The 15,130-nt window shown below is 40.8% G+C and overlaps 2 protein-coding genes across 15 annotated transcripts; one reads left to right on the forward strand and one right to left on the reverse strand.

Annotated features, from left to right (window-relative positions):
• The first annotated feature begins 263 nt into the window (after positions 1 to 263).
• Positions 264 to 2,134, forward strand: LOC115559020 (myoblast determination protein 1 homolog 1). Its single transcript, XM_030377624.1, has 3 exons — positions 264 to 926; positions 1,120 to 1,189; positions 1,427 to 2,134. Exons 1-3 carry the CDS (start codon positions 411 to 413, stop codon positions 1,645 to 1,647), a joined length of 807 nt encoding a protein of 268 aa, XP_030233484.1. The 5' UTR covers positions 264 to 410; the 3' UTR covers positions 1,648 to 2,134.
• A 745-nt stretch (positions 2,135 to 2,879) lies between these two features.
• LOC115559018 (troponin T, fast skeletal muscle) lies at positions 2,880 to 14,006 on the reverse strand. Of its 14 annotated transcripts, none has more exons than XM_030377609.1 (16): positions 13,850 to 14,006; positions 11,726 to 11,765; positions 11,616 to 11,629; positions 10,910 to 10,918; positions 9,801 to 9,932; positions 8,639 to 8,656; positions 8,084 to 8,104; positions 6,541 to 6,559; positions 6,374 to 6,419; positions 5,864 to 5,980; positions 5,413 to 5,490; positions 5,203 to 5,316; positions 4,836 to 4,945; positions 4,500 to 4,590; positions 3,888 to 3,928; positions 2,880 to 3,233 (listed from the first exon to the last, which is right to left on the reverse strand). In XM_030377609.1, the coding sequence occupies exons 2-16, from the start codon at positions 11,743 to 11,745 to the stop codon at positions 3,197 to 3,199; spliced, it is 867 nt and encodes a 288-aa protein (XP_030233469.1). In that variant the 5' UTR covers positions 11,746 to 11,765; positions 13,850 to 14,006; the 3' UTR covers positions 2,880 to 3,196. The 14 variants fall into 14 exon arrangements, with proteins under 14 accessions (XP_030233469.1, XP_030233470.1, XP_030233474.1 ...); XM_030377610.1 differs by having other exon boundaries at positions 11,726 to 11,808; positions 13,850 to 13,941; XM_030377614.1 differs by lacking the exon at positions 8,084 to 8,104.
• Between the last annotated feature and the right edge of the window lie 1,124 nt (positions 14,007 to 15,130).

The raw sequence follows: 15,130 nt of genomic DNA on the forward strand, positions 1-15,130 counted from the left end.
CTACGTTTAGAGGTCGAATCATCATTCTAGTCTATAGCCAATTCGCAACTGAATTGAAAACAAATTGGATTTTCAATTTATTTTTTAGGTTAGTGATTACACAATGCGAATTAGTGCAGATAGAAAACAACCAGGCAATTCTAAATTCATAAACGATACCTCCTGCCACTACAACGTTTCCTATTGGCCGACTGCATAACGGTTTGCTGCAGGACACGCCCCTGAAGACGCGCTACTGTTTATAAGCAGTCCGAAGGCATCATGTAGCCAAGAAGAGCTGGGCAGTCCAGTCCTACACATAATACTGCCCCTTAATAATAAAGTCATCCTTGACTTCTACAGAAAACACCAGGACACAAATTCCCTGATTTGTATATTGATATATTTAAAAGTTTGGCGGAGGAAAAAACATGGATTTGCCGGATATTCCTTTCCCTCTGTCCTCCACAGATGACTTCTATGATGACCCTTGTTTTAACACCAGCGACATGCACTTCTTTGAGGACCTTGACCCAAGACTCGTGCACGTCAGTCTCCTAAAGTCGGAAGACAGCCACCACAACGAGGACGAGCACATCCGGGCGCCGAGTGGACACCACCAGGCCGGCAGGTGTCTTCTATGGGCGTGCAAAGCCTGCAAGAGGAAGACCACGAACGCGGACCGCAGGAAAGCGGCTACCATGCGGGAGAGGCGACGACTCAGCAAAGTCAACGACGCGTTTGAGACACTGAAGCGATGTACCTCCACCAACCCCAACCAGAGGCTCCCAAAGGTGGAGATCCTCAGGAACGCCATCAGTTACATCGAGTCGCTGCAGGCCCTACTGCGTGGAGGACAGGAGGACACTTACTTCCAGGTGCAAATGGATCCCTACAGCGGGGACTCGGACGCTTCCAGCCCTCGGTCCAACTGCTCCGACGGCATGGTAAGTTATAGAGTTTGACATGTGAGCCATAGCAGTATAGCCTAGATCACACATAGCCTAGTAGACCCGGAAGATGTTTTTGATGTTTTCTACCCCTTGCGATTCCACGGTTCGACATGATTGACTCTTGATATAAAATGTGACCCCACTATAATGATGTGTTAAACAGATGTGTCTCCTCCTGATTTTGCAGATGGATTTCAACGGTCCCCCATGTACAACGAAGAACTATGACAGCTCTTACTTTAAAGAAACGCCAAATGGTGAGTAGGTCCACTTCAAACAATCACAAATTGTTTGGTTTGTTCTTAATAAATGTAGCTATATCCTTCTGGCGCTTTCAAACTCCCAAGCAATTGAAAAGCTAAGAATGTAGGCAGTTGGACTTTTATTTTTGATACATTATTAATTATTTCCCACATGCCTGTGGGTCCACCTTCAAATCCATTTAATATATTAATTTATTAACATTATTCATTTTTTGTTTGTTTTCCTCATAGATTCCAAAAGCAAAAAATCGGTCATTTCCAGCCTGGAGTGCCTCTCGAGCATCGTCCAGCGGATCACCACGGAGCCCGCGGCCAGCACTCACACGTGTCATGAGGGGTCGGAAGGCAGCCCCAGCCCTCCTCAGAGCGGCTCCGAGGACGCCAGCCCCTTGTCGTCTGACAGCTGCGGGACGACCTCTGGGGACCCCAGCACAAACTACCAAGTGTTGTGAAGCCTACGAAACCTAAGCAGACTAATTTATTCCATGATTGCAAGCAAAGCTATATTCCTATTCTATTAGGATAAACGTAGGTGGCCCCAAAGTCACACGTAAGTAAGAATTAAGACACTTCCTAATGCCCAAGTCCTTTTTCTGAAGCAGTACAAACGAAACGCCTACTGAAATCCAAAGTTTGAGTAGCATGGCAATGGCTGTATTGTGAACGCTGGCACAGGCCTACCAGCAGAAAAGCGCATCATGTAGCCTATTTCAGAGGAAAGCAGCCGAACTATGCCGTCTATCCGCCGTCCTGGGGCTGTTAACGTGAGCCTATGCATTTACGTTTGGCACGTCTGCAAGATAAATGGAAGATACCAAAGAATCAGTCGCCGTTGTTTAAAACATGCCATCTTGAGCCTACTGACCGATTGAGAGAAACGAAGCGGACCATTTTGTACCATTGTAAAAACAATTCTAAAAGAGAAAAAGAAAATGCTGATAAAAAGCAAGCTCATCAAAGTTCCCAAACACCCCTAAATATGGTTTAGAGATGCTTGATACATTGTTTCAAACGTTTAAAATGTTTATATATTTATTACGTGTGAATGTTATTTCAATAAAAATATTTATATATTTTAAATTCTGGTGTTTTTGTCCGAGTTGACTGCGAAAGCGCGCCAACAAATTCTGCTCTTCATGAGATTCTAGCGTTTTCTTTGAAAATATCTGCAATGCAGTACAAACAAGACAATATTCAAATGCTTACCAACTGCCTTCGATCAAAAGAAAAGTATGCTTTGAATTTTTTGTTTTGGAAAAAGCAACGGAAATCAACGAATAGCCTATTTAGTTCATAACAATTTAGGCTATAGGCCTATCAAACCAAATAATTATCCAAAAGGCCCGTCCAAGCAGGAATGCAATTGGTTATCCTATTTATTTAACTGAGACATTTTTAGCGAGATTGTTAGCCTTAATTGTGTAGGCTAGATTACAGATTTTTATTTTATTTTGATTAAATATGTTTGGGTATCGTACAAATGTACAAAATAAGAAACCATGTTGGAGCCTATTATAGCAGTATTCTAGAGCGTTAGAGTGACAATATGGTTCAACAACTTTTTTGAAAGCTTTAAGTGGCTTCCTTTTTTGTAATAATAATGATTGTAATAATGATAACAATTATGTAGACCTATGTGTAATATATTGACAAAAAAAAAATCATCAATCATTAATCACAAATCAAAGGTGAATTTCTCCTCATACACACACATTCAGACCCCGTGTTCTGTATGAGGGAGTTTATTGCGCTGTAAAGGGCAGAGCTACAAGTCAGCTGGAGGGTCAGTCACATGTATTTACAAAAAAAATCAGAATGTAACAGCGGTCCGGTATTGAGGAACAATAGAAATAAGTGACTTCAGTTTAATAATAGATATTGTCGTAGAACATAATAATAAGACGGTAAGAGCAGTCCAGTGTATGTTCTTTGCACAGATCTCGCCTGGTCCTGCGGGGCCTGGTGATCGCGAGGCCTCTTCCCCAGCGGCGGAGCATGGCTCTACTTCCTGCGGCGGGCTGCGGCTCCCTTCTTGCTGCTGCAAGGCGCCAATGGCGCGAAAAAAGGTGTTAGCAATGCTATACCGAAGTGCCACCTAGCGCCATTCCACAGTTACAACCAGCAGAACCAGGGAAAGAAACACCACTATAAATAGGCTAGTATCCACCAATAACACCAGACTATATATCTACCGTTTATTTAGTGAAATGTTTAATGAATGCTTAAATTACGCCTACATACGTAGGCAATTACAAATGCATGACGTTTAAAAGGATATCCTCCATAAGAAATAAAAAAAAATATGTAAAAGGAATATGGTTATTGGTTACCTCAGATTCCCACCAATTGGCGACAATTTCACAGCTTATATAGAATATTGCTATAATGGGACAGTGGGGAAGTATATTTACATATTTCTAATAATAAAGTGTTTTTTTCTTGTTTCATTGGTAAAAATAACTAAATAAGAAAATTCTGTAGGCCTATTACGCAAAGAGTAATGTATCATATATGATCTCTGCAGGATTTCCTCTGATTATTGGAAAAGAGGTGTGATTGTTTTCCCACCAGTTGGACACAGCATACATTGTGTAACCAATAAGTGTGTGTCAAGTTCCCCTTTGTAGCTATATCTGGAGACATTTCCTTATCATGGGTTGTGAAGTGGCGTCCATGTGGAGGAGTGACTTACTGTTTCTGCAGCTCGTCAATACGGTTTCTGAGAGAGATGACCTGTAAGACAGATGGTTATTCACACAACTGTACAATACACTGTTTGAGCCTGACATCACCAGAACAAACAGATATATAGACAGACAGATAGAGACAGACAGACAGACAGACAGACAGACAGACAGACAGACAGACAGACAGACAGACAGACAGACAGACAGACAGACACACAGACAGACAGACAGACAGATAATATAGATAGATAGACAGATAGCTAGAAAGATAAATAGACTGATAGATAGACAGATATATATAGATAGACAGATGGACGGATAGACGGATAGACGGATGGACGGATGGACGGATAAACAGATAGACAGACAGACAGACAGACAGACAGACAGACAGACAGATAATATAGATAGATAGACAGATAGCTAGAAAGATAGATAGACTGATAGATAGACAGATATATATAGATAGACAGATGGACGGATAGACGGATAGACAGATGGACGATGGACGGATGGACAGATTGACAGACAACAGACAGACAGACAGACAGACAGACAGACAGACAGACAGACAGACAGACAGACAGACAGACAGACAGACAGACAGACAGACAGACCTCATATCTCTGCCTGTTCAGTTTCTCCAGGCAGTCATACTTGTCAGACGCCAAGTTATGCTTTGCTTCCCACAGCTCCTGTGTCCTTTCTCTGTTGAGCAAAATAAAAGTTAGACATACAGCGAATGTATACCCTATTCTTTCAGTCCTTTAATGTCTTGTTTTTATTTTCCTGCAGCATAGATGCGTCCAGTGGAGACCAGACTTTCCAGGGTTCATGTACCCTATTTGTGTGTGTGTGTGTGTGTGTGTGTGTGTGTGTGTGTGTGTTGTGTGTGTGTGTGTGTGTGTGTGTGTGTGTGTGTGTGTGTGTGTGTGTGTGAATGCGTCGGCCACCTTAGCTTGTCATCACTCAGTTGGTCGATGTTGAGCGGTTTGCATCTCTCCGAAAGGATCTTCTTCTTCTTCTCTCTTTCCGTCTGCCTCTTCCCTCTCTTCTGCTCAGCCTGCAACATGACACCATCCCCCCGACCACAGAGTCAGCCAGTGCACACCCCTACTGAGATTCACTGTTGTGCTTAATGGTGTGTGTGTGTGTGTGTGTGTGTGTGTGTGTGTGGGTGTGGGTGTGTGTGGGTGTTTTTTTGTGTGTTTATATAGTGTTTGTCAGGACAAGCTAAGCACCTTGCATATAGTGAGTATGTTTGTGTGTGTGTGTGTGTGTGTGTGTGTTTAAATGGGGGTGTCCATGCTGGTCCTTTACCTTCTGCAGGTGACCACTGTATCCAGACCCCATGTTTGTCAGGGCGGACTTCTTCTTTGCATCGTCCTCAGCCTTCCTCTGTGCCTCAGCATCCTCCTTCCTGATCCTCTCGGCCTTTCACGACAAACGATCACACATAAAAAGTGAGGGCATGACGAAGAATGTTTGGGGTGTGGACGGCAGCAGGAGATGGTTGATGGCCGGATATACCTCTCGTCTGGCCTGCCGTTCTCTGTCCTTCTCAGAGCGAACTCTCTGCTGCTCGGCCCTCTCAGCCCGACGCTTCTCCTGTGCACACCACACCAGACCACAGGGTTAAATAAGTGAGGGTAAGATGGGGCTTTCGTTGAGCCCAGATGGGAAATGTGTCCGCCATAGCAGCCGGTACAGGTCCGTAGCAGAATAAAAAAAGGGATACAAATAGAATACAAATTCAAGAGAAATACAAAAACTACAAATAAAGAGAATATGTCTATCTACACATTGAGAGTTGTAGTATAGTAGTTGTCGAATAAAAAAAACGAAGTCTAGATTATGGAGTTGCCCAAATTATAGCTTTCCTCCATTTACAGACAAGTGTTTATTTGATCATAAATTAATCTGAAGCAACAACCAAGTTTAAAGAGTTGATCTTCATGCACACTTGACGTTGAAAACGCACTATTCTTGATTTCAGGGCAATGAGTTCCTCTTCCTCCTGCTTCCTGTGCTCAAAGTGATCGTCGATCAGGGTCTGCAGCTCAACCAGGTCCTTGTTTTGGCGTTTCTTTTGGATGTCCTAGAGCAGAATACCAATCAAAGTTTAGCCACCGTGGTCAAGTTGACCACCAAGTTTACATGACAAGTGTGAGTGTTGAGAGACTAGGGATAAGTAGTGCACGCATAGAAGCTTGGGCTGTCTAGGAGACATGCTTCCCAGACACAAGGCAAGGACAATGTCAGCGATTACATACCTGTAACACAAGCAGTAGTTTTCTGATTATGAAGATTATTTATTTGTAGATATTTAGTAGCCCCAGATTTTGGTCAGAGCCATTGTAGCTACATGTCTTTGCCTTTATAATTATGTAAATGTACTTGATAGAAGTGAGCATTATTTATCCAGCAGTAAGCTTTTAATGGCAAAATAAACAAAAATTGTCAGAATTACATTTAATTAAATTGTACTTACATCAAAGTCAACTTTGTCGCCATCAGGTATCTTTGGCGCACTGGGTCTAATAAAAGTATTATGCAAGACTTAATTATGTAAATTCATCTGAGATCGACTTTGAGACATGTTTTTAGTATCTTTGCATGTACATTCCTCATGACAGCTGCTTAACAAAGTCCACTCACTTGAACTTTGGCTTTTCCTCTGTCCAGCATTAACACGTCAAAGAAAGGAGACAAAAGTTACAATTGTAAGAAAACCAAAATATATTCTGTTGAGAACAGCATGATATGAGGAGTTTGGTTAGTGATGGGGAAATACAAACACAGTTACATTCAAGGACTGTAAGAGACAATTTCACACTACAAGGACAGAATTACATTTGATAACATACGGTCAATTTGAATTCAAAAGGCGAACATTCCACTGAATAACCTGTTTATAAACAGCACTAGACTTTGTTGAGTAAGTTAAAATACCCTTAACATACTTCAGAAAGTAAAATAATGTTTAGGTTATGTTAATAGGTTTATTTTGTATGTTTCACTCATATTGTAATGACTTCCCTTCTAAATGTTATTGTTTTTCCGTGAGTTAGTATTTCAAAAAAATCTATATCTAACATACCTCCAGTATGCTAGTATGAATAACTAGGCCTACATGGTGACTGGTATTACTTTGTTTTATTTGTGCAATTCATAAAGTTTAGTTTTTTGTTTGTTTTTTGTTCAAATAAACCAAAATACCCGACTGTTAATATTATCCTTTCATTAAATTAAAAGGATTTATTGTTATTAAAGGCTAACTTCAAGATTTTTCAACGTATTTTCCCATCATTTGGGGTCTAAGGAACAAATGCCGACAACACTTTTTGATATTGATCCAGTATTGAGCATGAACCCTGCAGCCGTAACCCGCAAAACAGGCTGCTATGTTATCCTTTGGGGCTATAGTGCCCTTTCAAAATACGTACTCTAAAAGTCTGTTTTTGCCACCGACTCTATAAAACAACAACCTTGTTTTTGTGACTGACTAAGTCTTGTGCTCTAAGTCTCAAGGAGAACCCCTGCAAGAGTTTGTTGTGGCAGGAATGGAAGGGTAGAAACGTGACTTCGATTTGGAGAGAGGACTGCTATAGTTGCAATAGTTTGTTCTGATGGACTACAGAAAGCATAGCTTAATTAGCTAAAATGTTTTGGTGAAGGAGGATTGAGATAGCAACGACGAAAAGGAAATTTCCTTCAACAACGCAACATGAGATTTAAGAGAAACTTTGTTGGACTCTGTAAGAAACAATCCAGATGAAGCGAAAAGTAAGAAGAAGGAAAAAAAAACGTTATAGCTCCCTGTCAGGATCCTTTTCCATAATGTTGTCAGACACTAAAAATGACAACCTGAGCCTGTGTCAGTGGCAAGAACAAGCACTTTAAGATTACTTACATTGACGGAGCACTAATGCAACAAAGGATTGCATTGTTGCATGTTTCACGAATTACCAGTGCAGTGTCTCACTACTTGACCAATTTCAAAAATTGGACAATTGCATGAGTCCTGTACACCTTGAGCAAAAAGAGTCCGGGTTGAAGAAATCCCGGTTATCCTTTAACTACATTACCTTTGTTATTAGCATATTAAGCTGGGGTCAACTCATTCATAAACATGGGGGAAAGAAAAACCACGAGATTCACAAGCAAGGCAAACAGCGACTCAGCAAAAAATACAAAATACCATCTTGATCTCCTTCCTCCCCTGGTGGCGTACGAGTCATGCAAATGGAATGAAATCAAACAAAAAAACAGAGAAGAAGCAGAGCACAGATGAGCATTGGGATCTGCAGCGAGTCCCCAGGATTAATGAAAATGATCACACTGGTTTTATGAAACTCTGCTCCGCTGACATAGTCCAATTCTACAAACAAACCAGTTTAAAGTTTCTGTGGACCCTAGGGATAGGGATCCTCACAGGGCAACACAGGTGAGCTCATGAAATGTATTATGGGCCTGCTGATTTTACGTAACCAGAGCACGGCTGGTATACTTATCTTCACTAGTTTAGTCTACCACCGTTCCCTGGTATATAACAAGAGCAGCCCCATAGAACCTACAGGTACATTGTGTAGCTGTGTTGGTTCTATGATGATGCCTCTGTGAAAGTGTCAGCTGCAACGCTTACGGGACCAACAAAAGCTATACCACTTTGCCTCGGAAGGTCCGGTGAAAGTTGCCGGGCCAACAGTGTAGCAGATTGATGGGTTGCTTAATATGTAGAAGTATATACACATACCTTCCTCTTCATAGGCCTCTGCATGCAGCAAGCGCCCAAAGCAAGAGCAGAAGATATGTCATTAGTTACATGAGCACGGGCACTGGACAAAGCCACCAGCACTGCACAGCAATAACCTGTCCACTGTCAAGTACAGCTTCTATCAAGCGCATGGGCACAGAGAGAGCTGTACATATTAGTTTGCTAGAACAGTGGTAGCCACTGAAAGTCATCACTTCTTTGATTTGTTTGTTTTTGGGTCAGGGACAGGGAAGCTGTGGTTGATGATGGCTAGAATGAAACAAAACAGCTTTACAGTGGCTATGACTGTGGGTAAATACGGCTTGGGAAAAACATAGAAGCATTATTGCACAAATAAATAGAATTATAACAAAACATTTAAATAAAGCTCCTGATCGACCCGCAACAGAGGTAAATGCTTTGCACTAGACAGAGATAAACGGTCACAAACATCTTCCATCATCACGTTCTCCTCCCATTATGAAAACAGATATAAACTGATAAAAGACAAGGAAATGGTCTGATATGGTTTGAATGTCTCTTTTGGCCTTTTTCAAGTGACATTCAAATCAGGTTTGAATAAGGTGTTGCAAAAAAAACAACCAACCTTATCCTAAAAAAATATATGAGGTTCGTCTGAACAAATCCTATATTTTTAAATAATAAAATGAAGAACGCATGTCAATGGGATTTTCTTATGAGTGAAGAATGGAAGGCAATTCGTTAAAAAAGTTTACCTTCTTTTCCTCCTTATAACACTATTTAGATATTAAATATGAAAAATATCTTGTTGTTTAATATTCTAGCCATTTCTTTATACAACAAAAACCTTTGCCAACCCCTCTTAGGGGGAACGAGAGGCAGGAAAAACAGAGAGTATGATTAGCTGTATGGTAGACTTACTACTGATGGGACTTTTGTCTTTTTTTTTGTCTCATCGTTAAACATGTTTTAACGAAATGCACATTGCCACCTTCTTAATTTGTCTGATATGAAGAATGGCAACAAAAAGGAAGTGGCTATAGAGCCAGGGCTATGAACACTTCCAGGCTAGGCTCGGTTCTGTCTACAACAGAAGTGGATCGCCAGTCTATTTTGGAGCTGGAAAGGGTGTGTTTTGTGGGGTGGGTGAATGTCTTTCAGCCACAAAAGATCAACATACCTTCCTCCTCATGCACCACCTCCTCCTCCTCCACCTCTGCCACTGGCTCTGGGTCGGCCTCCACCTCGGCCTCGGCCTCTACCTCGGCCTCGGCCTCAGGTGCCACCTCTACCTCTACTTCCTCATCTTGGGCTACAGCCACGCACAGCATGCACCACGCCACCAGGGTGAGGAAGGGGGGATCGGGAAAAGGCCATACACACAAAGGAGATGTCACAGAAGGATGTGTTGTGGTCCGAGGCGTTAGAGGACAGAGAAACAGAGAAATGGCTTCAGTGACGCAGGGGATGGATGGATGGATGGATGTGTGCGATTGGATGTGGGAAGGAGGGATGGGGGTGGGGGCTGGGGGGGTTGGAGCGCAGCAGTGATGCTGAGAACAATAGAGAAAGACAGACAGACAGACAGACAGACAGACAGACAGACAGACAGACAGACAGACAGACAGACAGACAGACAGACAGACAGACAGACAGACAGACAGACGGATGGATGGATGGACAGAAGAGAGACGCAGATCATGAAGTACATGGCGATGGATGGAGGAGAGTCAATGAGATCTCATTGACAGGATGTGAAAACGGGCTCATTTCCTTGACTGGAGATACCGGTGTTGAAGAAACAAACCATGCAGACGTTAAATTAAAAGATCAAGGAAAACACATGAGGCAATTATATATGATCACTAAAACCCAAAGTGTAGATGTTTTTGGGAGGGAATTAAGGATGCAAGTTCAGTATGTGAGCTATAATGAATTAATAAATACCAGAATTAAAAAGTTTTCTCAGATATAGATTTATTAAGCATGAAAGCACATACAGGATTTTTTCTTAAAATATGTTTATACATATATATAGATAATCGTAATTATCTACAATATATGTGATCTTATTACAGACTACAATGCAGAAGGGGTGGTTTTGTTATAGATGGCATATCATACTTTCATATCATACAAAGACTGCAGCAGATTGATAAGCATAAATAAAAAATAGCTGAAATGTCAAGGCTTGTAGGATCAAACACATGCCATATTATTTTGTTGGCTTGGCATTGATGAAAAATTAGTAAAATAATAAATATAGCAATATGGATCAATACGGTTTACCTTCCTCTTCTTTTGTTTTGAGAAACAAATGGGTGGTGGAAGAAAACATGAACATCACATTATGTTGGAAATGCTTATTCAAACATGAATGAGATGCTGTTATCATTATCAACATTTAGATATCGATATCTTTTAGATATCGATATCTAAAGCCACTGCCTGTTATTCCGATTGACCGAACTTCATTCACTTGTAGATAAAATGTTGCATTTCACTTTTGTAATCTATTAACCCAACTGTAACAGCATATTCATCTATCTCACCACATAGGGGAGACATTGTTTAAGCTTGAACCAGATCTGTGCTTCATTTCATTGGTAGGGCATCATAAAATATATTTATTCAATTAAATAAACTGAATGTGTTAATATTTTATTCTCTCAGTTTTGTGTCAATAGTCTATTTTATCTTATTGATTGCAGTTTTCAATGCGCTTCTCTATAGTTTACATTGGTGCCAGTGTGGTGTGGTCCACACAGTTTAGGCCTATGAAGAAGTACTGTAAAAATAGAGAGCTTTGCAGCGTCAATCCCACAGAGATATAATAGGAACGATGACTCCTCCCCATAGAGTCTGTAGGACTGACACTTTGGTGGTTATATACAAATTAAGCCCTCGTAGCCCTGTCTTACATAATAATGAAATTATTATAACTAAATAGCTAGAAATTAAACTAATTTCTATAAATTGTATATTTTACACTTACCCTCCATCTGATCCCTGAAATATGAGAACAAGACAGTTTAAGGGCAAAATACATAATTGTATGCAGACACAGCTTAAACTAACGTTCATGAATCATGGCTTAATACTCACAGGTCCTCAGTGTCAGACATGGTGGCAAGATACTATGCACCTTAATGGAAAGAAGAATACGATGAGCTTCAACTCTACCTATGCTGATGGGATCGGAATGGAAAATATAACATTTAACATTTATTATAAATCGGACGCCTCGCCGTCAATTGTTTCTGTTAGTAAATTCATGTCAAGTAATTGTGCCAGTATCTAATTTACCAACAGTTCAAATAATAACATCACAATGTTTAACTCTGGTGATGATACACACTGTCAATTCAACAAGCACATTTAGTGTAACGCCAGTGCCACATAGTCAAACTGAAAGAAAGAACTGAAAGGTTAAACGTTTCAATGACCTAGCATTTCCACATCCGAGCCTTTTGTTTTGAAGTCCCCCTCAGCCTTTTGAACAGCGACCCAGGGAGACACTCACTCTATTTGCACTTCATTGTGATATATATATATTTATAAAGTGTCTTTCAATGACTCCTTCACACTTGGTGTTATCGCACAGCTGCAAAGGTCTTTGAGGATTACATGGGGATCATATTTCTGACCATCAGCTGAGAGCCCGGTCCAAATAGCATCTCTAATCCCTGTTCGCAGCATCCATTCCTTGTCTAGCTCATCATATGGACAGGATTAGAGGAGCAGCTTCCACTGTTGGGTTTGGAGACTCTTCATAGCACCGGAAACCCAATCAGTGCAAGGAAATGTCCTTGTGTGAGGAATTGTCTTGGATGAATAGGCCCGTTAATAACTTTGAGTTTAGATTTACAACAACCATTGGCCTTGCTGTGTATCTTATTGCTGTATGAGGCTGACATTTGGTGCTGACATTTGGTGTGATTTTTTTTTATATCTTTCTTCGGAAGGCATAGAGAATGTCTGTGGCCTTTTGATGTCTAGGTCAAACATTCTTCTGTTTTATCCAGCCAAGGACGAACAAGTTGGGTCCTTAAATAACCAGAGGTGGTGAGTTTATTCAGCATCAAGTGCCAGGAGGCTGTTGTCAGATGGGCACCATATGAGAGGCCTGCCCAGCCGAGTATGTCTCGGCAACATTGTCACCAGGAGGGACAACAGTAGGCCAGTGCACTTAGATTTACTGTACCGACGTGCTGTTTATAACCACGCTCATGGCCTAGCAAAGAGGCATGTAATGGTGAGAATGATGGCCGTGATATTCTCTGTGAGCGATAAAGTGAGGAAGTTGTTGAGAGAGAACATTCGAGAATGATTGATTGATGACAATTTTTTAATATTTCTACTAGTATGAAAATGTATATAGGCCAATTGCATCTTTTGGGTCCAGAAAAAGTCAAACCTCTACAATCAGAACTGTTTTAGCTCAGCAACTAATCACTGACTAAAGCCTTTCATTTGCATGGAGTAGTGACATAACACCAAGTCATCAACCTATTTCACTGTTGCACAGTGCTAATAATTCAACAATGTGATATGTTTAAGGACTAGCTCAACGGTCACATTGACGCTATTTAAGTTTGGAACCAAACAATGTACACGTAAGTGCCACATATAATGAATCCAACTTTTGTGTATTAAAACTTTAACCAACATTTGACTGTATTTAAACAGTGTTGTATTTGAATAATGATTTAAAACATCTTAGGCCTCATTACACACAAAATGAAGATTTAAAAAGTATTCCATAAAACAGTAATACCTCCATTAATTTAAATCAAAGGCAGTGATATAAGACAACAGTCCTGAAAAAATTACCTAATAAAAGTTCTAACTTTCTCGGTACATAAACAGAATATGCCGTGCAGAATATATTTGAAATGTTCCACATTGTTACAACATTCGTTGCCTGCATATGCATGTCACATGCTAGATTCCGAGCCGTTGACAAGACTCAGGTGGGCTTGTATTGCAGCGAGTAGAATTGTAGTAATTATAAAAAACCCAATGGAATAAATAGCCTCAAACTCATCCTAATCTGTCATCGCTGTTTCACAATTAACAAACTATTTTATATAAGATAAGATAACTTTATGAATCCCAGAATGGGATGTTATAATTTAAATGTAATAATTGATATTCTAAAAGAAAAAGAAAAAAGCTAAAAAATATGTAAATATCCTTAGGACCCTGCCTAAAGTCTAGTTGTCTTACCTCAGAGAGGGAGATGGGTGTAGGCTTCCCTGGTGATGCAGCTAGTCTGTAAGACCTGCAATGTATGCGCTCAGAACAAGTCCTAGTGTTATAGTGATACGTTTGCTCGCAAGCCCCCCTTATTGGCTGGGGATGTGTGTGAGGTAGGGCTACCATGAACGGCTGCTGACATCTTTAGCTGGCCAGCTTTGCATAAGGAGAAGCCTGAAATGCTGTGGATAGTAGAAGAGGGCTCAGGTTGTGGAAAGGAGCAGCTGAGAAGCCTCTGTTTCTATATTTACAGGGAGACAAGGCAGCCAGGAATTATCATGGAGGGGTTAATCCAGCTGGGGTAGAGATGGGGAGTGGTCTTCACTGACAACCTGTGGTGACACATCAGATTGGCATCCAGACAATGCCTCTGTGTTTCACGCCAGAAAACAGAGCGTGCAGATAACTTGCTGCCACTCAGCCCGCCAGTGAGTTGTTTAGTCAATCAGCTACATTATCAATCATTAGGTGTTTAGTGAGACAGGCACAAAGACTGTTTGTATTATTGTTAAATCAGTTAGTAGTAAGTAGTCCATTATTTAGTTGTATAAATTCAGCAAAAATAATGGGATATTTGAAACTTAAAACATAAATTAATAAGTATATATTTCCTACATTACTTATTGACACTGCAGTTATTGCATAAGAACAATGACTGAATTTGATGTATAAAGAATCGAAGAAGACCAAATTGATACAAGACGTGGCAGAGTGATACTTGAATAGTTTTTGCTACAGTGTTGACTAGTTAGCTGGTTAGCTAGTTAGTTGTCTAGGACATTTAAGCTGGAGAAGATCCTGCTTCCCGCATGCATTATCATGACTGTCAGCACCATTTAGTGACAATCTTGTTCAAGGCAGGATAAGGTCGGGTTTCAAGACTCGAATCCTGAGGCTCAACAGTGGGGCTCAGGAGGGGGCAAACAGCTGGGACAGTCATAACCCATTACCCTTTGAATAATGCTGTGGAGTGAGTATGGTTGAGTCAGGTTGTTAAGACTCCGGGATGGGTGAGGCTGCACACCTGTGATGCATTGGGCAATCAATGCACAAAGGTCAAACCCATGACCAGCACAACACACACTCGAGTCAGAAGTGCAACAAACTCGTTTTAAACACCTGTCTATGTACTTGTCCTTGGAGATGCCGAGTTAAAGGTGATGTATTATACCACCAGGTGTTAGTGTGATTAGACCTTGCAAGCCTTTTTGAAAATCTGCCTCTTCTGACATCACATTTGGGCATGTCCAT

Source organism: Gadus morhua, chromosome 14 (genome assembly GCF_902167405.1).
Source record: "Gadus morhua chromosome 14, gadMor3.0, whole genome shotgun sequence".
NCBI classification, from domain to species: Eukaryota; Metazoa; Chordata; class Actinopteri; order Gadiformes; family Gadidae; genus Gadus; species Gadus morhua.